Below are 22,254 nucleotides of genomic sequence, written 5' to 3' on the forward strand. Positions count from 1 at the left end.
CAGTAAAATGGCAGCGCCCGGCCCTCGCTGCGCCCTTCGACGCGTCACACAGCAGCCAGCCCGTGCGCGCTCCGCCGCCCCGCCCCCTTCCCTCCGCCTCACCGGGGCGGAGCCTCAGGCGACTCTCGCGAGGCGCCGCAAGGGCCACGAGCGCAGGGGGCGGGGCGGGGTGACGGTTGCCAGGGGCGGGGCTGGCTCGTGGCCGGAAGCGGCGCGGGGCCGGGCGCTGGCGGTGTTAAAGTCCCGTCGCCGGCCGGGCTGCTTCCCCCGCCGGCCCCGTCGCTTCACACCCACCGTCCCCCCCCCCACACCCCCCCGCCCCGCCGATGGACGCCCGGGTGCGTGCCAAGCGCTACGAGAAGCTTGACTTCTTGGGGGAGGGGCAGGTGAGCGGCCGTTGGGACGCGCGACGGAGGGGAGGGGAGGGGTGTCTGTGGGAGCCCCCTGGGCTGCCCCCAGCCCACCAGGCCCGGGGTCCCTCTGTGAGGGGCGGACAGGCGGCCCCGGTGGGGGCCCCTTTTATGACTGCGGCCGGGCCCAGCCCCGTCTTGCCTTCCGCGGCCGGCGGCAGGGCCCCGCTGTGGGGCCGGGGGTGCCGCGGTTGTAGGGCGAGGTGGGGGGCGGGTGATCCCTTCCCCCTTGCTGGCCGCAGGGTTCCGTGGCTGCCTCCCGAAGGAGGGCCCCGGCGCGGGCAGCTCTCCCGCCTAAGGAGCTGGGCTGGGGGGGCCCAGCCCGCGCGAAGGATGCGCTGGTCACCGGAGCCTCTCTCCCTCCGTGTCCCCCCTCCCTTCTGTCTCTCTCTCTCTCTCTCCCCCTCCTTAGTTTGCTACTGTCTATAAAGCCAGGGATAAGAACACCAACCAAATCGTGGCTATTAAAAAGGTGAGTGACAGAGTATGTTCCCGTTGTATGATCAAGTGTTTGGTTGCTCTTGACCTGCCTAATGATCTTTTTTTTGACCGTCTTAATGGGTAGTGGGAGAACATATATATTTCTTTTTCTAGAGTGTTTTGTTTAAATGATCTAGTTAACCTATCCTTAATACATTTTCTCCCTCACAGGCCAAAGAGATACTAACTTCGGTCTTACTACATTTCTGAATTTTGGAAGGGTTACCTGGTCAATAGCTTGACATTTCAGTTATTTGTTAAACAGATTTATTTTTTAAAATCCCCATGCATTTCCAAACGTCAGACTTTGTTAGTGGCTTTTTTTTTTTTTTTAACTTTTTTTTGCTGCTGTGCCCAATTTCCTTCAGTCCAGGAGTATTACTCCTGATTAAGTTCTTTAGAATTGATGGTTATTTTTTGACAAAATTTGATAAAAGTGATCTTTGACCTGCAACTTACCTGTTTGAGTACACATGTTGAAAATGTCTTATGTTTTCATGAAGTGTTTTACTTCATGCTATCTGAAGAGACTGCAGGAAGTTTTTATATTAAAAATAGGTGATCAGCTGTGCTTTGTGAGGGATCAACAATGCACATTAGAGTGCTTTGGTTAGTTGAACTGTAGCAGAAGTAAGTAGCTTTGTTTGATACACTGATCCCTTTTGGCACTATTATATTTTTCCTGTATGATTGCTATTAGTACCAGCTGTTGTGAAAAGCATTCTTGTTTGTATCAGAATATTTTCTGTTATCATCTGGAAATATCAGTAATGGGATTCTGGACTTGAAAATTTCAGAGCAGTAGATTACTGAGACAGAGGGACCTCAAGCCAGCCCAAGTTTACAGAGTATGCTCATTTTACTATAATTATTCTAAGATGACTGTCAATTACTTTGCCCTCATTTCTCCTTGGGGAGAAGCTCATTAGGGGTGTAATAAAGCTTTGTGGCTACAAAGCATTTTATGCTGCCAGTTTGTATTATGTCTGTTTTCAGTGTTTGGTTTTTTTTTTATAAAACCTAAAACCTAATGCTGTAGAGACAATTAATTTTTTAAGGTTGGGGGGGAACCAAACCAACCTCAACTCTTGCTGGTGAAGTGCTTCATGTTACTGAACTCCATTCTGTCTTATAAGAGTACTACTGAAGAATGTACCCCCTACTCTTGGGGCAGATGGCTTAACCTTATGTAATATGAAACATTTATTTTCAGATTAAGCTGGGACATAGATCAGAAGCTAAAGATGGTGAGTTTTGAAACAAATTCGTGCTGCAGAAGCTGTGCTTTGTCTGCTTTGTTTTTGTAAATTGGTATACTATTTTCCCACACCATAACTTGGCTGAGAAAAATGAGCTCAACTCTTTTAGTGTAAGGCTTGGTAGAAGATTACGTCCCAAACTGCGGGGACAGAAAAAAGCAGCAGAGATACCTACATGCATAGATTATTTCTAAATATGAGTATGTGAATGGCTGGCTTCTCAATTTAAGTGGAATACAAACATGAATATAGCATACAATATTAATCTTTACAGCACCGATTTCAGAATACCTTTTTATATTGATGCATCTTTGTGCTTTGAATATTTAAGATAGGTGAGAGTATCTATCGCTGTTTTAATGTATTTCCTTTGGTCTATTTCTGTGATTTATGCTGAGACAAAAGTTAAAAAAAACAAGATCTTAAAACTTTTGTCTCTATGTGGGTTGGTTTAGGTAGAGAAATCATGCCCGCAGAGCTGTGTCTTTTGATCATGTGCTCTGACCAGCCATATGATTTGAGGGATGTAAAAACTTGATCATCCTGGTCTTTTCTTACAGCCTGTGTGTGCAGGCTGCTATCCTTCAGGGATCCTGCATAGGGTTACCAACTGTTTTGTGAAGTCTTTGGTCTCAGCTCTCCAACTCTATTCCAAGGGGAGAATTCTTAAAGAGAAACTGAGCACTCATCCCCAGGTCTCACAGTTGAGACAACTGTGTTGTGAGTTGTGATCCATCTGGCCTTCAGTGGACTAATGTCCTTTAAGGACAGTCATTGCTTTTGGCCTATACAATGTCTATCTAGTTCAAGGATGTTATTAAAAATAATGATCATGTCTGGTTTCCCTGTGCTATCTGATAAATTGGTGTACTTTTTTTTTTTTTTTTTAATCTAAGGCTTTGCCCACCTGAAAGAAGCCATTGTCGACTTGATTCTAAAATAGATAATTAAAATAGGCAAACCAGGAGTGTAAAGTAGTCCATATAGATTTGTCTAGATCTTTGTTAGAGTCTTATGTGTTGAATCATGCCCTAAGTTTTGGGAGAACACTTTTTTCAGCTCATGCACAGCTGAAACTTCCTGTGCAACATACCACAGAAACATTTGCTTGCCAATCAGTTTTCATACAAGCCATACATACCAGCGTTTTTGAAAGAGGAATTGTTATTCAGCAAGAGTAATGGTTTGATGCAGTGCATTCAGTGTGACTGCCAGTGTGCACCATTCCCTCCCCTCTTTTTTCGTCTGTAAAATCTGGCTATTAAAGGATTCAAGCAAGGGCGAGCAGGTTTTGGCTGCTGTACCTTTTATTCCGCAGCATGAATAAAGACAGACATATGTGCCTTGACTTATTAAATAATGCTACGTCAAAAAGAATAGTTACTTTCATGAGGTTTGTCAGTGTACCTCCCACTGGAAGTGAGATGCTTTGAAGAACTGATATTTGCAAGATGTAACTTTTCTTTAAAATTAAACCAAAGCTTACTATACCCTGAAAAGGTGGCTTTTTTCTAGGCTTTTGCAAGAACTTCCCTTTTTTGCTGAAGGGGGGACATGTTGCTTCATAACTTAAATCTCATTACTGTGGCATAGAATTTATTTGCCGTGGAACAAAGTGTATGTCCACTTTTATTCTGCAGCAATCTACTTATCTATGGCAATGTACTTGTTATTTAACAAATTGTTGAGTGGTAAGAAAGTAGTTTGTAGTAGTAAATCATCAGTGAGTAACAAAATTAGAGGTTTATTTGGAGCTTAATCTAAAGTTTTAAATTTTGTTCTGTCTCTCATCTTCCCCCGCTCCCTTCCTCCGCCCCCCAATGTAGGAATCAACAGAACAGCCCTCAGGGAGATAAAATTGTTACAGGAGCTAAGCCATCCGAATATTATTGGGGTACGTAAAATGAATGCTACTTCTAGAAACAAGCCTCAAATACTTTTGGTACAGGTTCAAACTGAAATTTAGAATTAATTGGGTCACGGAGATGCCACTTAATTTTGAGCCTTTTTTTTCCAACCCAAAATGAGCAGTGAAACAATTGTTACAGCAAAACACCCATTTCAATAAGAAAGACAAAGTAGTTTATTTTGAAGTCATCTTGCTTTTTTTTTGGGAATGGTGGAAATTTAGATTAACTGATTTTGCATCTCTCTGATAGATTTTCAAATGAGTGCAGTGCTGAATTTACCTGATTGTTTGCTTCTCACAGAAGTGGTTACAGCCAAAAGCAAGCTTTTGTAAATGGTAAAGTGAGATTCATTAGGTTTTAGTGCTAATATCTAAAACCTCTGTTAGCAGGAGTAGAAGTTGTATCTTTCCAGTTGCATTTAGGTTGACTTCCAGCTACAGATACCCAGCTGGAGCTAAAGATTTTTAAAATTAGCTAATAGTGATAATTTGAAAGTCTGCGGTAGGCATTAGACCAAACATGAGTTTTCCAGATACGTTGTTTAATTTTTGCAGAGTGGAAATATTATTCTTTTCTGGATTGCAAACTTACTTTCCAGGTGGTTGCTTTAGCTATCAAAGTTAGAAAATGTGCAGAAAAGACAACTAAAATGACAAAGGGATGGAACATCTTTATGAAACGGTCTGGGATTTCTCATTCTGGAGAGGAAAAGGCTGGGAATGGGGAGGTCAACAAAAGTGAGGTGGTAGGTCAAGTGCATGCAGGACAGATACTTGCAAAACCCCACAATACTAGGAATAGGAAATGTGTGTAAAACATATTTGGGTCAGGAGAAGGGGGTGTGTGGAAATCATACTACTTTACACAGCATGTAGTGAATTTCTCAAATTTGTAGCCATGGGTGTTGTAGAGGCAGACAGCATCAGCAGTTTGAAAAGGAATTAGGCAAATTTATGATCAGCAGGTCCATAAGTAGGTTGTACCCGTCTTAGCAGTCCTAGTAAAACTGTTGTGGATGTTGGAAGTGTAAGGGGCATGAATTACAAAAAGTGGCCAAGCCTGTAGGCTCATCTGCATAGTATCTTCTGTTTCCATGGTTTCTGCAGAGGAAGAGCATGAGCACAGTCACTGCTGTTACACACATCTTGCAATTGCGTAATTCACATGGTCATCATACTGAGACCATAAGGAATGAAGCACACCATGGAGAGTATACCTTCCTGATCATGAGAGCAGAATACTGTGCTAGATGATCTGTTGTTCTTACTTGTCATCATGCTTGTTTTACCTGAGATTAAAAACTGATTTTGTCATCACACAGCTTCATCTTAAGAAAGGGCCATTTGGGTACTGTCCATAGAGTTTTATTTATCCTAGAGAGCTTGCTGCAAAGGTGAATACACACCTAAGAATATCTTTGAAGGGAGGTTAATAAGCCTAACACTTAGAATTTCTGAATATTGCATGCTTACAGGAGTCAGATACACAGAGCTGAATCCACGGGAAAACTTAATCTGGTCTCAAGAAAGGGTAGGGGTTTTTTAGAACAGCAAAGTTTGAGGAGAGAACAAAGTGTGCATTAGATTATCTGTTGTAGCTAACGTAGTAAAGTTAATTCTTCTTTTTTTTTTTTTTTTTTTTTTTTGAGACTAAGTTAAGAAGCTAAACTGTGTAGGAATTTTTGTAGTGGAAGTCAAAAAAATAAAGCAGTTCAGCAAGCTGAAAATCCACATGCAGACTTCAGTGGTGCAGAATGTTAGAAAACTGGAAGTATGAGAATATGCTTTATCATAATGTATTTTGTTTTACAGCTTCTAGATGCATTTGGACACAAGTCCAATATTAGTTTGGTGTTTGATTTTATGGAAACAGATCTTGAGGTAAGATTTTTAAACTCTTTCATTTCTGTATTTTCAAATAGTTTTTGAAAATACTTTAACAGGCTTATATTTGCCCATGTTAGAGAGGTGAGTTTCATTATGTTAGTTGATTAAGGTAATGCCTTAAAAGTAGTTTGAATAATTTGACAATTTTTGTGAGTTCTTAGCTGATAATGCCTTTACTTTTAAATACTTGTCAGCATGATCTTCAAGAAACAGATTATGTTTACCATGTCAGTTTTCTAGGACTCCAGTGAGAGCATAGAATCTCAGTCATAGATCAGCATCTCAGAGTGCAATTTCTAAGCATAATGTCATCAAACATGTTCAAGTAAGTGTGATACTAAAATATGCCAAGTGATGAGCTGGTACTAAAATCTCACACATTAAAACCATTCGTTTAAATGTAACAATGCCCGGTACTTGCAAACCAGCATCTTACAGATGTTTCATTCTCCAGGACCTTAAGTCAGTTTGTCTTTGAGGAAACCTGTTGATGGAATATTTTGATGGAAGATTCTTTGTTTTGAAGGAGTGTCCTAGATGGCAATTCATGTTATATCTTTATATGCACACATTATATCTACTCTGGACTGAAATTAATGTACTTGTTAAGCTAGCTTATTACATATATGCTGTTAACTGGGGCTAGCATTTAGAATGTTAAAATAAAACATTGACAAGCTTGCTGAGACCTAAATGAATGCATGACTGAAGAGGTTAGATCAGTTTTTTGTTAACAGAAATTAAAGTAATAAGTAGACTTTCTAGAGGGTTCTTACTTGGGAACTATGCGACATTTAGAGCTGATGAAGATACGGTGTACAAAGAGGAATGAAATACTCTCGTATTACATAATGCTGTGGTATGCAAAGCATTTAATATTGTAATATCACTCAGGCCACCATTTGGGAGTGCAGCCTCTTGCGATTGAGCATGTGCTGTGTACATGAAATTTTTTGTCGTCTTAGACAGCTATTTTGTAACTCTCAAACAACTTAAAGCTTAGAAGAAGCTATTACTGAACTGAACAGTAATTTTAACAAACAAGTTTTGGAGAGCAGTGTAGAAAATACTTTTAAACAGGATATTTACTTAGAATTTTAATGTTAAAAATCAAAGAATGTGGAAAATGTAAATAGATTTGTTAAAATATAGTGAAGTGGCCATACCTCCTGGTCGTCATGGAAACAAAAGAGGAAGTCATTGCATTTACGAAGATTAGATGCTTAGGTTGCACAGAGAAAGAAGGAATAAGTGGGAACATAATTTGAAGTTTACTGACACATTTATCACTTTTATGTGTACGTCTTTGTCTTGTAAGTTCGGGTTACAACCAGGAACTGAGATGAAATAATAAACTCATGTTTCCCACCCACTTTGCCATTTGCTGGTTATGCAAAGTTCATGAGGGCTATCTGGACTCCCTATTTCAATTTCTGATCTCTAGAACAGCCCTATTTTTCTGGAAAGAGAGTGGGAACCATAGACAATATGTGACTGCCAATTCAAACTTTGTCTTAAAGGATGAAGTAATTTTTGAGCTGAAAGAATGGAAGTAAGTTAATCTTGCATAGTAAGCTTTACTATCAATCTAATACTTTACAGGTTATTATAAAGGATACTAGTATTGTGTTGACCCAATCTCACATCAAGGCATATATGCTAATGACACTTCAAGGATTAGAATATTTACATCAGCACTGGATTCTACACAGGGTAAGAGTGTACTAAATTGACAGCCTTTATGCTCTAACAAAAGTCGCGTTTGACAGGATTTGAGTCTAAAATGTAATGAAGATAGTCCTGAAGTTCACATGTTCTTAGTTCATAAGCATTCATGCTGGCTGTTTGGGAGAGACAATAGCAATACCAGAAATGTTAAGAATTACTTATGTGGTTATAATTTAGATATTTATGTAAAAGTGTCTCAAGTTACATGCGACTTTGATTAGCACTGTGAACTGAGTCTGGCTGGGATGGATCTCACTGAGAAGTGAAGAGGGGACACAGCTGGGACAGCTGACCCAAGTTGGCCAGAGGGATATTGCATGCCATGTAATGCCATCGTCAGCAATAAAAACGGGTAGAAGAAGCAGGTTTTTTGGCTTCCAAGGTGGCTGTTGCTTGGAGACTGTCTGGGCATCAGCCTGCTTGTAGAAGGTGGTGAATTATTTCCATTGTATTGCTTGTTTGTTCAGGTTTTTTCCTCTTTCCTTCACCTGTTAAAGTGCCTTTATATTGCTCCTTGAGTTTTCTTCCTTTTGCTCTTGTTCTCTTCCCTATCCTGCTGAAGGTGGGGGAGTGGGATGAGAACAGAGTGAGCAAATGTCAGTGTGAGTGCTTTGCTGCTGGCCAGAGGTCAACCCACAACGTACTGTTACTGTATTAAACTGTATCACTTTCATGATTTCTACAGTTACTTGAAACGTTTGCAAGGTCCTTTTATTGTTCATTTGGCAACTATGCAGTTAAGACAGAGTGGCTGTTCCTGCAGCAAAGCTAAAACCTATCAAAAGGCAGGGTTGTTTGTTTGTTTTCTTAAAAACTCTGCAGCTTAAATATGATAATATTCAAATGGATGTGTTTCACTATGATTTTCATGTATGATGAAATACTTGATTTCCTGTTTGGTTGGGTTTAGTTTTTTACTCACAATGTAGACTTAGAATAGAATCAAAAGCCTGTATTTTAGAATACTGTTATGGCACACCTGCCTTGAGGTTCATTATATGTCTGTTTTTGTCAACTCTGACAAGACTCATTCTTTGCTTTCTGTATTGACAGGATCTTAAACCAAATAATTTGTTGCTAGATGAAAATGGGATATTAAAATTGGCTGACTTTGGCTTGGCAAAATCTTTTGGAAGCCCAAATAGAGTTTATACACACCAGGTAGTAACAAGGTAAGACACTCTTATTTTGTTTCTTACATAGTGATTGTGTAGCTGTTTTGCAGTGTCTCTTCAAATACATTGTGTCAAATCAACATGTGCAAAGTTTGACATCCAGCTCGTGATATGGCAGTAGTGGCAAGAGCCTTATAAAGAAAACACAAGAAAGCATTGTTTAGCAAAGTCTCCGTAAGAACTGCTAGAATATGCATCCATAGGGATTGTTCTGTGGTACAATACTCTTTTGAAGCACGTGAAAATAATATGTATCTGCCTATAAGCCTGGCTGTCAGAGCAAGACAGCTGTTACTTTCTGTTAATCATGAGACCTAGCGTCTTTTTTGTAGCTAGTTACCTTACCTATTATGAGACAAAAGTATAAACCAATTAAAATATTTACTAAGGTTATTTGTGGCATGCTTATTTAAGGAATGCTTTAAAAAGCAGCACTGCAAAATGTACAAAGTATATCCTTTTGTCTGCTGTAATGCTAAAACTATTCAGGCAAAGCTGGTTTGTTTCAACACCTTTATTCAAAAGGCAGAAAACATACAGTAGTTTCAAGTGCAGCTTGTATAAGATCGTTGCATTAAACTAGATTGTTCTTAGGCAGTGGAAGTAGCTGTTTTAAACAAGTGTCAAGGTTCATTCTGGGTAAAACTAGTCTCTATACTTAGGTATGTTGGTATGGAGATTTTTTGAAGCTGGAATTAATTCTCTTTCTGTCATTTCTGTGACATAAAGTTTAAAGAAAATTTTGGTTTATAACATGCAAACCTGCCTGTTAAATACTTTTTCCCTTGCACATCTGCAGTTCTGTGGCTTGTTAATTAGCTCAGTTAAAACTGTAGTTAATTAGTGGTTATATGTGATCCCATGGTGAGGAATGCACAATTGTGTTCAGTGTTTCTTAAAACATTTGGCAGGGTAGAGGACAGCAGGATATATATATATATATATGTCTCCTCTTTGGTGTTCTTGCATTGCTACAGTATACAGCATTTAACATGAGCAAAGCCAAGTGATTTTTTTATCAAAATGTATTTTCTTTTCAGGTGGTACCGAGCCCCAGAATTATTGTTTGGTGCTAGAATGTACGGCGTTGGTGTTGATATGTGGGCTGTTGGTTGTATTTTAGCTGAATTGCTCCTCAGGGTAAGTCTTCAAATGTAAGCATTTGTATTTGCTGTCCAGTGCATTACAGCTTCGTATGCAGGCTTCTTCTCTCCTGCTAACAGCAGCAGGTGAAGGCAGTTAGGCTATTTAGGAAAGGAGGAAGACAAGGAGGGGGGAAAAAGCTTCCAAAAGCTTGCTAACTGTAAGGAAAGTGAAGTTTTGGAATAGACTGAGGTTCTGTAAGCATCACAATCATTGGAAGTCTTTAAAAACAGCTGGGTAAAAAAAAAATGTCTTACCTTGGGGAAGGTCCAGTAGATAACTCTTCCAGTCCTCTGCGTGTTACCCTTTCACACAGCTTTCTGTCAGTTTTCATTTGCTATCCTTCTAGAAATATGACATCATAGATACATGCATACTCTGTGCCTTCTACTTTGTTCCTCAATAACTGTAAATAATTATCACCAGTACCTTAATTGTGGGTTTATTTTTTATGAGCAGAAGACTGATGTTTTTCTAAGTTGTGGTTAGTTGACAATATTGGAATGAAGCTGAAGATTAACATCAGGCTAATCCTCTGCCAGTCCTGAGTACAGTATACAGATGTAGTGGTCCTTAAGTATGTTTTACTGAAGTGGTTCTTTGGAGAGGACATGAAAGTGTGAGGTGGGGAGTGGAGGGTAGGGGCACAGACACAGCTGAAAGCGTGAGGTGGCCTGCAGTATAATCTACCTTCTTCCATGAGTGAGTGGCCTCTGCTTGGTTTTTGTGCTGTGCTTTAAAAAAATGTTTATGTGGCCATGTCATGAACTAGCTTGGGGAACTGGTCTATTTGAAAACACCTTGAAAGAAATCTTGCCTTGGTTTATCACACAATCTTGCCTTGGTGTATCACACGTACAATTTGCTTGGCAGTTCAGAAATGGAAATGTATGGTGGCAGTTTAAGCAGCACTAGCTATGCGTACATAAATATGCATTAGACCTGCTGAAGTTGGATAGACTAAAGGAAAATCAGAAATCAAATAAGAAATTGTTGAATTCTGTTGATTCTTTAGTTTCTGACAAAGCAGAAAATGTGTAATGGTTCAGTTTTATCTCTGTGATAGTTTTAAATGTATCTGTCGTTTTTCTTCCTGAGCGTGCTGGGCTGAGGGACAATGCAACTTCTAGAGCCTTTACAAAAGCAGTTCCAGGGGCTTTCATGACACCAGAATTTAGTAAACTGCCTAGTAGGGATGTTCATTACGGTCTTTTTGTCCTACTTAGTTAAATACTGCCTCTAATTCTTCATAATTTTGCTTTGGTCACAAAGTTAGGTTTGTTTTTTGTTTGTTTTTTTTTTTTTTTTTCTTGTATTGTGTGCCTCATGCACAAGCTAGAAGTTGAACTGTGCAAGTATCCCTCTTTCTGTCTTCTGCTTAGTTTAAATGAGACATGACGCTGATTAGGCAGTTTCTGTCCTAGTGGGTCACTACTCTCCCTCATGCTGTGGTCTTATTCCATCAGTCTAACTGCTGTTTGTGTAATCCGGTTACAATTCACTTTAAATGTTTTGAATATATATAAAACCTGACTTCAGGGAGCAGACAATGGAAAGGTCCCTGTAACCAAATGACTTTAAACTGGAAACTGACGTGTAAAATCTTTCCTCTCCTGTGTTTAATTATTTTAAGTTAATGTGGTGGTGGTTTAATAGTATGTTTAGCTCTCTGCTATCAAGTCAGTGATAGCTATCAAGTCAGTGAGGGATAGCTCAAAGCTTCTTTCTAGAAATGAAGTTCAGAAGTTAATTCAATCAAATGTTGCCTTCTTCCAGGTTCCTTTTTTGCCTGGAGACTCTGATCTTGACCAGCTGACAAGGATATTTGAAACACTGGGCACTCCAACAGAAGAACAGTGGCCTGTGAGTCCTTTTGGTTAAGAGACTGACATTAGTTTTACTTGATACTCTCTATTTTAACTTTTGGAATTAGATTACTAAAATCAGATACCAGAATACTTTAGTAGATTTTGAGAAGGCAGCTGCCTGATCTCACAAAGTGGAGGATAAGCAGCTGAGATTTATTTTTTCTTTTGGCAAATCTCTGATCACTACAGCAGTGTTGTTAGCATTAAGTAACAGTAATTAAATGCCTTAGTTCCTTTTGTACTGGTGTTGTGGTTTTGTTTGGGGGGGGGGGGCGGCGGGGCTAAGGTGGTAACTTCTGTAGGAAACTGCTAGAAGTTTCCACTTTGTTCAGTGGACTCGGCCGGGCCTAGGGCGGACCTGCTGCTGGCCAAGGCCGAGCCAATTGGTAGCAGAATGTCTCGTGATAACACCTCTGCGATAATGTATTTAAGAAGGGGAAAACAGGAAAAAAAAAAAAAGGAGAAGAGAAGATGTGAAGAAATTGAGCGGGGGCAGAGGCGCAGAGGGGAAGGCGCAGGCCTCGTGGGCCTTGCAGGCCTCACCCTCTGGCCTCTCGCCAGGCAGCCGACTGGGTCCAACTCAGCCTGGCCCGGCTGCAAGAAGTGGAGAGGAGACGAGCTGGATAGTGTGAAGAGATTCTGAGAGGTGTCTGCCAGCTTGTTGTGAAGAATTTTTCTTGTGAGAGAAACAGCTGCAGACACCAAGGTCAGTGGAGAAGGAGGGGGAGGAGTAATGCGGCTCCTGGCCAAGATTCCCCTGCAGCCTGTGGTGACGACCATGGTGGAGCAGGTTTTCCCCCTGCAGCCCATGGAGGTCCACGGAGGAGCAGAGATCCACTTGGAGCCCGTGAAGGAGCCCACATCGGGGGAGGTGGATGCCTGAAGGAGGCTGTGGCCCGTGGAGGGCCCGCTGGGACAGCGGTTCTGGAGAGACTGCACCCCATGGAAGAGCAGTTTCAGGAAGGACTATGGCGTATGGGTGGGACCCCACAATGGAGCAGGGGAGGAATGTGAGGAGTTCTTCCCCCGGCCATGAAGCAGCAGTGTAAAACAACATGTGATGAACTGACCGCAACCCCCATTCCCTCTTCCCCCTGTGCCGCTTAGGGGGGAAGGTAGTAGAGATAATGTTAAGTTTGGGAAGAGGGAGTGGTGGGGGGAGGTTATCTTGTTCTCTCTCTCATTATCCTGCTGTTTTTAGTAATAAATGAGTAGTTTTCCCCAAGTCAAATCTGTTTTGCCTGTAACGGTAACTTTAAGGATTTTCTCCCTGTCCTTATCTCAAACCTCGAGCCATTTTTCTTAGATTATCTCTCCCTATTCTCTTGGAGGGTGGGGGGACTGAGAGAGAGACTGCGTAGGCTGGTCCTCATCGGGGCTGAACTACGACAACTGGTCATCACTAAAGTACAAGGGAAGGACAGATTACTTGGAAAGGGAAAGTGTGAAACAACTGTAACTGTTATTAAAAAAAAAAAGTCTTTATGACCTATTCTTCCTGTATTTATTTTATTTCAATGACCAAGTACTAGCAGGGACTTTTGAAAGAGAATTTGCTTCTGCTGCAAGACAGCCACATGAAGTTCCCTTTCTGTGAAAAGCTGGGCTCTTTCTAACTTGAAAAACATACATGTCGTTTTTTGTCTTTGTAGGGGATGACAAGTCTTCCAGATTATGTGACATTTAAGTCTTTCCCTGGAATGCCTCTTCAGCATATCTTCAGTGCAGCTGGTGATGATTTGCTCAATCTTCTGCAAGGCTTATTCACATTTAATCCTTGTACTAGGGTTACAGCTACTCAGGTATAGTACACTTGCATTATGTCCTAATGTTCATTAACCTACTGTTAATATCAAATAAATGTGCTTTGAAGCCAGTAGGCCAAGTTTGAAATGAAATGTCATATAGCTCTGTCTATGAAACACTGGAAACATATTTCTGATGTTTTGTGGAGAAAACTCTGACAGGCATGAACGATGCTGATTGGTCATCTCCTTTCCCAGTGTAGAGCAAAGGTAGACAGCCACAAGGTATATGAATCATGGCATTCAGACAGTCACTATATTTGACGTTCAAAATTCAGTCATGTAAAGCTTGAAACTTAAGTTTTAATATAGCATATCTCATTCTCTGGTTTTGAAAGGTTTTCATCCTTAATTCATCCGGTCTCCTCTTCAATTTAACTTAAACTTTTAAAGTTCTTTTTTAACAAGAAATTCTGTGGTGATTTAAAACATCATTCTGATCTGAATATCCTTTTCCATTATACTTGGGTAAAACTGATCTCCTATTCACTATTGCTTGATAGGGAGAAATGAAGGACTTTGAAGAAGAAAAATCTTGCAGAATGTTCTATTTCAGAATATTGATTTCTGCTGTGAAGATAAAAAGTTGGCAATTTCAAAACTGTATTTCTGTCACCTTACACTGTTAGGGAAGCATGCAAGAAACAGAGCTGTCCCCTTAGTGCCAAGACTTATTGCTTGTTAGACAAGGCAGATCCCAATCCAAGAGATCAGTGCATGTGTTAAGTATCTTTCTACTAGAAGAGTCTTTCAGAGCACATTCAGGTTTTTCTTGGTCACCATCTTTAAGAACTTGCAATATAAGTTTCCAAATAATTGGTTCTTTTGTGCTTGAGACACTTCCTGTACTAGTTCGTATGTATTAAGTCATTTTACAGGTCATATTGTAGAATGGTGACTTGAATATTGAATAGACATGATTTTTCTAGTGGTGTTTTTATTGACACTGCCACAGTTTAAGGCAGGAAACAACCTGAGCTTACTATATTGGTTGAATTTATAGCTGGCATTGAATACCATGTAACTGACATAAGCAAGAGTAATGATTACCTAAGAGACAGCTTAGCTTCTTTTCCTTAACCACAGTTTATGGAAGCTGTGGAATTCCTAAAATTTAAGTATGTGATTCCACAGGATTAAATTAACCCTGCTATCCTGTGTTTGTCTTCTGCTGCAATTCAAACTACATTCTTCTCACAGTTTACAGTGTAGAAACACCACAGTTAAAGAAATTTTGGGGAAAGACCTATCATAAAAGCTAGCAAAATAGATAGTGTCCAGGTCCTGGATCTCATCAAGACTTTAGAGATATTCTTTTAATCTTCCTTCATTCCTACTTTCTTCTTTATCCTCATGTCTGATCTGTCTGTTAAGAATGTAAGCTCTTCAGAGCTAGAAGCTTGCTGTTTGTACAAGACCTCCTGTAATGTAGTTTAGAGTTTTGTTAGGGTGTCTGAGCAGCAGTTAAAAGTAACGGTACACAATTATCTCTTGGCTTACAAATCAAAGTGCCGTGTAGTCACTGAGAACACAAAATATTGATTTACCCTAAGGCCACCTTCTAGTATAAAAGTGCACAAGTGGTTTTGAAGTCGCAATTGCAAGTGCGTTATGTCATTATAAACTCTTCATACATGGTGTTCTCAGACTTCATAGTAATTACTTGGGTTTTTTCCTTACATTATTGATAAGGCATTGAAACAGAAGTATTTCAGTAACCGACCAGGACCCACTCCAGGAAATCAGCTGCCAAGACCCAACTGTCCTGCAGAAGCTGTAAAGGAGCAACAAAATGCACTTTTAAATTTAAAAAGGAAAAGAACAGAAGGAATAGATCAAGGTAACTTCTTAATCTTTAATTTGTTTAAAACAGGAGCTACATGCATAGAGAGAATGTCAAACTTCCAGTGTTTCAGAACAAAAACTCTGAATAGACTACATCCCTAGGCGCCAGCACCAGCTGAAGCCCTTTAATGATTTGTGCTTTAAGGTGAGAATGACTTAGTTCTGTGTTCTGACAGAATTGGCACCAAAAGGCTCTTTATGACAATTGCAAGTCTATTTATTAGAACAAATACCCAATTCCATTAATTTCTGTAATGAAGTGTGGTACTACTTAGTAAATTACAAGCTATTAGGAGGCCCTGTATTTTTCCTGAGACATGAGACATCTTACCAAGGTGGAAGTAACCTAATTTTACATCCCTTAAAAAAAAAAAAAAAAGGTGGGGGGGGAAGGAAAGATAGCATGTCATCTTTCAAATGACAGACTGGAGAATGTAAATTGGGCTCAGAAGAGAGATTTCTGTTCTCTCTCTTAGCCTAAGCAAGTTAACTGTTAAGACTGCCCAGGATAAGGAACCTTAAGCACATTTCTGTGACCCTTTTAAAAGTAAAATGCCATAACATTTTATTTTATATGGAGCCTCCAGTCTTCTCCAAACAGTAGTAAGTGCCTCTTACCTTCATGGCAAGAAAAGCTCTGAGGACTCAAGACCTATGTCTAACACTAAATTACTTGGACCTGCTAGTAGAGAGGGAAATACTGGTTGTTAAACTTGGAGTTGGTCATCTTAACAGCTGCAACATGCTAGATAGCAGCTGTCAGGTTAGCATCAGCTTTTTTGTTATTGCCAGTATGAGACTCTGTTTAGATACAAGAGTAACATTGTTTTGCAACAGAGATGCCTCTATGAAAGTCTCTCTTCAGAGAGACAGCTACATTATTAGAGTTTAACTTGCTTTTTAGGCACTTTGACCTATTGTTTCTTAGTACATGTCAAATTAAATTAGTTTAAGATTCTAATCTCAAAGAAAATTTAATCACTTGACTGTTTGCATTCTGTCACTGACCACAGTACCATGGGCCAACTGACATTTGGGAACTTGTCAAGTTACTATAGCTTAGGTAATTACTGTAAGCCTTTTATCTCGTTTTGGAACACCATGTGAGAGTCTGTGATTAGTGTTTTGGAGTACATGCCCTAAAATATGCCTGTTAACTAAAAGAGATGAAAGAGGAAGAAGTCCTTCCTTGTGTTCTGCAACATTTGAAGTCTTGCATTTGACAAGAAGCAGAGTTTCCAGAGCTGTATCAAGCTAGAACACTAATTAATCTAACATCTTTCCGAAAGTCTCATCTTCAGCAAGAAGAAATCGGACTTGTTTTCTGTTAAATGCCTGGAGTTTTGAGATTGGCTGTAACTTAAGGCATTTAGGATGTCAGCACTACCTTTTGAGACATTTGAGTATCAGTATAAAAAGCAGTATCATTTCCACTAAGTGCTTCTTGAAGCACATCAGAAAATCCATTATGCTCTGTTACTGCCTTAGCTGGGCTGACAAAACCTGAGGGTCTCAAAGGTAGAACCTCTAGTGCCAACTAAATTCAAGGAAGGATAAAATCTGCTACTCTGGATTTAATTTGATATCCTTACCTGGTGTTCTCTAAAGTTAAAATCTGAATATTGGTTTGCAAGAACAATACTACAGTCTTTGTTTAACTAAAAATATGCTATACTTCAAATTTTATTACTATTGAGGGTGGAAATGTGCAAAAGTAATTTCAAAGAAAAATAAGTTGCATCCTCTGAAATTCTTAGGCCAGCCTGAGCTTGCATCTTGCACAGTACATTCTCTTTCCCTCAGCCCTGTTGAGGTAGTGCTCTGGAACTTAGCAGTATGGACCAAGTGATTCCTGATGAGTGCCCTCTAATAAAATGTTGGCACAGAGGGCTGGTTGCCAGGAGAAAAGAATTTATGCCATACCTGTAAGTGCTGCTTTTCCACAAGAACAAAAGCCTGTAGCCTGTGGGGTGTGTTTTTCAAACTGAAATGTGCAGCAGCTGTACTTCTCAAAAAAACAGCCCTTTAATTATTAGGGGAAAACTATCACTAGATGGATGACTGCCTGTGAAAAGTATTAAGCATGCATAATTTCTAGCTATTACTACCACTTATTTCTGATCAGTGAGGTGTGTGGAGACACTGATGCTACGATGACATCATTGTGCATCTAATCCACTCTGGCAAACACTTAATCAAAAGCAGCACTCCTTTCCCAGGACGCCAATTTCTAGTTGCATTAATCTACATTTCTATGAAGCTATAAGTTTGCAAAACAGTATAAAGGATATAGCACTAAACTTTCTCCTGAGCTAACACAGTATAGGGAATCTGTCTAACTTCAAAACTGTTCTACATTGATTTGGGGAAAAAAATACCATTCTGTTCATATCTAAGGTTAAGAATTTGTATTGTTCATCTCAAGTTCATGGGTGTGATTTAATGTCACTGTATTTTAGAGGAGACTTCTGCCTGTAGGGCAGGGAAAAACAGTTGGATCCTTTCATAGTAAGCTTCATATCCATCTCAGAAGGCAGCTATGGTTTGTTCTACCTACATTATAAATAAGTAGCATATGAAGAAATGAGAGGACAAGATCTGGAATAGAATCAGAAAAGTACTCCTGCCATCATCATCTCTACAGCTGATAACAAAGACATGGTTAAAAGAATGAGGTAGAGCCTGAAAGAGCTATTACTTCCTGCAGACAGCTTATTGCTGAGTAGTGACAGCACGTAAGAAAAATCATTGAGTGCATGTATGGTGGGGCAGGGCTAAGCCTTAGAATACTTGCCTTTCTTAAATGTGAAAGTAGAATTAACTGGCTAGCTTTTTATACTAACAAAGAGATATACTTACATGTATCCCAATTTCAATTAACACTTAATCCTGAAATTTGGGACTCATTTAGAGCGCACTTACTGATTCAAGTGGGCTTTGATTCTAGCACTCTTTATACAGATTCACTGGAAAAACTCATCATGCTTGCTGCTGCATCAAATAGTGTTAAGCGTCTCAGGGTATATTTATCTCAAGAGTAATATCAATAATAGTAAAACCTTGAGGAGAGGGCCAAACCACTTCACTTTGATAACAATGTGATTTACACTTTTCAGGATTACCAAAAAAACTGATTTTTTGATTGCTGTGGAAGGTGGATGAAAATGAGTGAAAATGGCCCGGGTCCCAACCATTGAAAAACGGCTGTAATAGTCACTGGATGGTTATTTTGTAATATTTTCATATGTAAAATGTGAATTTAATATTTCCTTACTGAAACTGAGGTTTCGTTAACTCTACTTCTTTTTTTTTTTTTTTTTTTTCTGAATAAAAGTATTTTTAAGCAGAACAAAATATTATTTTCTCTGGTTTGCTGTCTCATTACTTTGACCTATGTTTTGAGGTCATAATTGTCCAAACTATTTGCTGGCTGTAGATTTACACAGACTCATTTTGCACAACCTTTATGCTGAATCACATGCTGTCCTGTACAGATGCGCACCCTAAGGAGGAAAACTGCGAAGACAACCTTCTCGCCTGGAGCTTAGATGTACACATTGATTGTCTACTAGCCCTATAATAAATGTTGGAAAAACTGTGTCATTATAAGGGAAGGGCAGGATGCTTTTTTGTTCCAGTTGATATGCCAGTGCAATAACAAATGAGTTTGCACGTGCTCTCTCAGTGGTCATGCCTTAGACTTTCCGAGGACACATCCACTATATTGTAATGATGCACAGATTGAATGTGAAGTGTTGGGGTTTTTTTTTAGACTCCAGTCTTCCAGGAGAAATTATCTGAGAGGGTATAACTGCTGCTTCCTTCACAGCCTCGAGACTGCAATAAGAGATGGAAGGAGATGCTGGGAAAACTATCCCAGCCCTCCTGTCAGCCTCTGGCTGTTGACCAGCTCATAGTGCAGATACAGGGCTCAGCTCTGTTGCCTCATTTCCCGCATGTCTGTATTGCAAAGTAGCTGCTGGGTAACCAGACTTCTACAATGGAGAGAAACAGGCCAGTAGGTGCTGTTGGTGCAGCTTAACTGCACGCCCACTCCTGTTGTGCAGTGGATCTCGGCGATACCTGGTATGGATAGCCATTGTCACTTTCCCCCCGTGAACCCCTTTCAGCATTCTGTTTTTGCATGTATGTGGCAAGTGCATTAGTAAAAGACTTGAGGCAACCGTCTTCTTACTCCTGTGTTACTTCATTTTACTCTTACCTTGAGCCAATGTGAAGTATGCTGGCCTTGTAAGGGAGAACAGTACTCTTGTTTCCCAGTACCCTACTGTGTTCTGTATTGGCTGTTGGCAGTTGAACATTAAACTTAAATTTCCTACTAAGATCTAATTGACAGTGTAGAAAAAATGTTTATCAAACAACATTAGTTACAGCAGTTTTTACTGTCTGTGTAATCAAACATCATCATCCTGAACGCAGGCTGGGGGATTAAAAGAACTGCAGTCCTACTTCTCACAGGTATGTGTACAAAATACATTCATCTGAATAGGGAAGAGAGAGTTAAGAGTACTGTAAACTTTTTGTATTGAACTTATCTAGGGCAGCATTCTGACTGGACTTCAAAGCCTGGAAACCTTCCACCCCTAAAACAGATACCAGATTTTTCAGTGAGTATCCTGACTATGGGGAATAACAAACAGAGTTTGCACGGCAGTGCCAATTTTAAGTATTCTGCTAGCTCTCCTTTGAGAGTAACACCCTTCCCTTCTTGTCAAATGCTGTGTGTGTGTAGATTATACCCTCCTCTGAGGGAAACCTTTTCCAGCAACCCTCTAAACTCCTACTGGGAAAAGTTGTAGAGTAGGTGCTGAGTTAGATGGGCAGTAAGTGTTTGTGTAGAGCACAGTTACTGTGCCTTTTAAGAGAGATGCTGAAGAAAGGATATTTTGTGACCAAGGCTACTGTCCTGTATGCTTCCAGTTGTGTTTACTACAGAAAATGCTCAAAAAAAAAAAAAAAAGCAATGCTTCTATATAAGTTCAGGAGTTGTTCCCTCCCAGGTCCCACACTGAAATTTATTTGGCGTGTTGTGCACCGCATGTACGGCTGGGGCCTGTTCTGTACTGTGGGGGTATACAGCAACCCTTATTTTCAGCTGAGTTCATGTTTCTTTTTCTTCATTTCAGGCTTTTGGGTAGTTTAACTTTTGTGACTTAGGTCAGAACTTTGGAAGGAGTATTTGAGACCCCTGGTGACTGTAACTTAATAAACAGTCCTATGCAATTGGTTATCTAAATGCTCTTTAATTTGTGACTTGCTTACCTTATAAGCTTTATGTCATGCTTTGGCTTTGACAATCTTTTACCACACCAGCTTATTGAATATACTGCTGCTGCAATCTACTTGGCTTCTGTTCAGAACCACAATAATAAAAGATGGTTTGTCTTGAGCCTACAATATGCATGCTTGTGCAAAGGTCTCAGTTGTACACTTCTGCAAACTGGAACGTACTCTAAATGCCTTCTCTCTTGAGTTGAGACAGTTCTTCTGTCCTTACCACCTTTTTACCATCAGTTATTGCTGTTTCTTCCTGAAAAATTAGTCCTTCTGTTTGCAACCTTAATGGCTCTTACCTCGAGACTTAATAGAATTTGAGTTAACTTCTATGCATTGTACTGATACTGTTACACAATTTAATTAAAACTTTGGCTTTTTCCTTCCACTTTGCCATAATAAATGCAGCAAAACTCATTGTATGAGCACACAGTACAGAAGGGGGAGGTGCTCTCTGTTTTATACAAAACTGATTTCATTTTCTCGCAGATACCAAGATTACTTGTGGTGGCATGGAGAACAAGCAAGGACTGCTAGCTATCACGTCCTCATCTTGTCCCCCTGGCTCTTGATTGGTGCCAACGCTGCGTGATCCCTGCAGCCTTTTTGTTCTGACAAAGAAGGTTCAGAGCCAGGTTGATTTGTTTCTTTGCATTTGTGCTATGCTCTTATCCATGGCATGGCCTTGATGCTGTCCGCATTGCAGGCAGCACTACCTGTTCTTGGCTTTTGTGAACTGTTCTTGTTCTCTTGGTTTGCTGCATGTACACTATTTGCTTAACTCCTACTCAGCTATTACTTCTGCTGCAAAAAGTTTATGCTCCATGTACTCCAATGCCTTTACAGAGCAGGTTTCACTTGTGACCTCTCAATACTAACTTGCTTCTCAGAGAGAAGGGAGGGATTGTTACAAAAAAAAAGGCTATAGTTAGGCGTGCTTTTCTTTGAATTCCCTTGCATTTCATACTCAACTATATCAACTTTGTCTCTGAAGTAAGATATTAGTTCTTTCCACATGGCTGTAATAAAATGGCAGGGTAAACCAGGGGTAGGCCTGGGTTTAGCTTGTCAACTTGAGATAGAAAAACTTTTCAGAGACCTAACCAAGTGTTTTGAACACTTTTTGGCAGGCTATGTTTTGAAATACACCCTGCTGATATCCAGTAGTATGAGAGGCTGAGGAAAAAACATGCATAGCTGCAGTCTCTTTTTGGCTCCAAAATACAGCACGGCCTAGGAAAACCTTCTGTTGATTCTTACCTTAATGAAGACCTGCTGGGAATTAGATTTGTTCTTCCTGTAAGCCCATCACCACTACCAGGAAGGCCCCAGAAACAGCTCTGTTCTCCCTAGCTTGAGAACTCTGCTTGGCCAAACTTTGTTCATCTTATAGTGACAATTTCTCATTTTCAAGCTGCCCTAAGTAGAGCTGGAATAAAATCTCAGTTTT

The 22,254-nt window shown here is 40.1% G+C and overlaps 1 protein-coding gene across 8 annotated transcripts; it reads left to right on the forward strand.

Annotated features, from left to right (window-relative positions):
• The first annotated feature begins 185 nt into the window (after positions 1–185).
• CDK7 (cyclin dependent kinase 7) lies at positions 186–22,254 on the forward strand. 8 transcript variants are annotated; one of them, XR_015261406.1, is made up of 13 exons: positions 186–386; positions 823–882; positions 2,104–2,137; positions 3,976–4,043; positions 5,871–5,939; positions 7,548–7,658; positions 8,727–8,845; positions 9,889–9,988; positions 11,768–11,854; positions 13,512–13,661; positions 15,357–15,504; positions 21,294–21,447; positions 21,935–22,252. XR_015261406.1 is itself a non-coding variant. In XM_086770021.1 (12 exons), exons 1-12 carry the CDS (start codon positions 327–329, stop codon positions 18,649–18,651), a joined length of 1,032 nt encoding a protein of 343 aa, XP_086626147.1. In that variant the 5' UTR covers positions 186–326; the 3' UTR covers positions 18,652–18,868. The 8 variants fall into 8 exon arrangements, 2 of the variants coding, with proteins under 2 accessions (XP_086626147.1, XP_086626148.1); XR_015261407.1 differs by lacking the exon at positions 7,548–7,658 and having other exon boundaries at positions 21,935–22,254; XR_015261409.1 differs by lacking the exons at positions 15,357–15,504; positions 21,935–22,252 and adding an exon at positions 15,538–15,654 and having other exon boundaries at positions 21,294–21,438.

Source organism: Chlamydotis macqueenii, chromosome Z, assembly GCF_036417535.1.
Source record: "Chlamydotis macqueenii isolate bChlMac1 chromosome Z, bChlMac1.mat, whole genome shotgun sequence".
Classification (NCBI taxonomy): Eukaryota; Metazoa; Chordata; class Aves; order Otidiformes; family Otididae; genus Chlamydotis; species Chlamydotis macqueenii.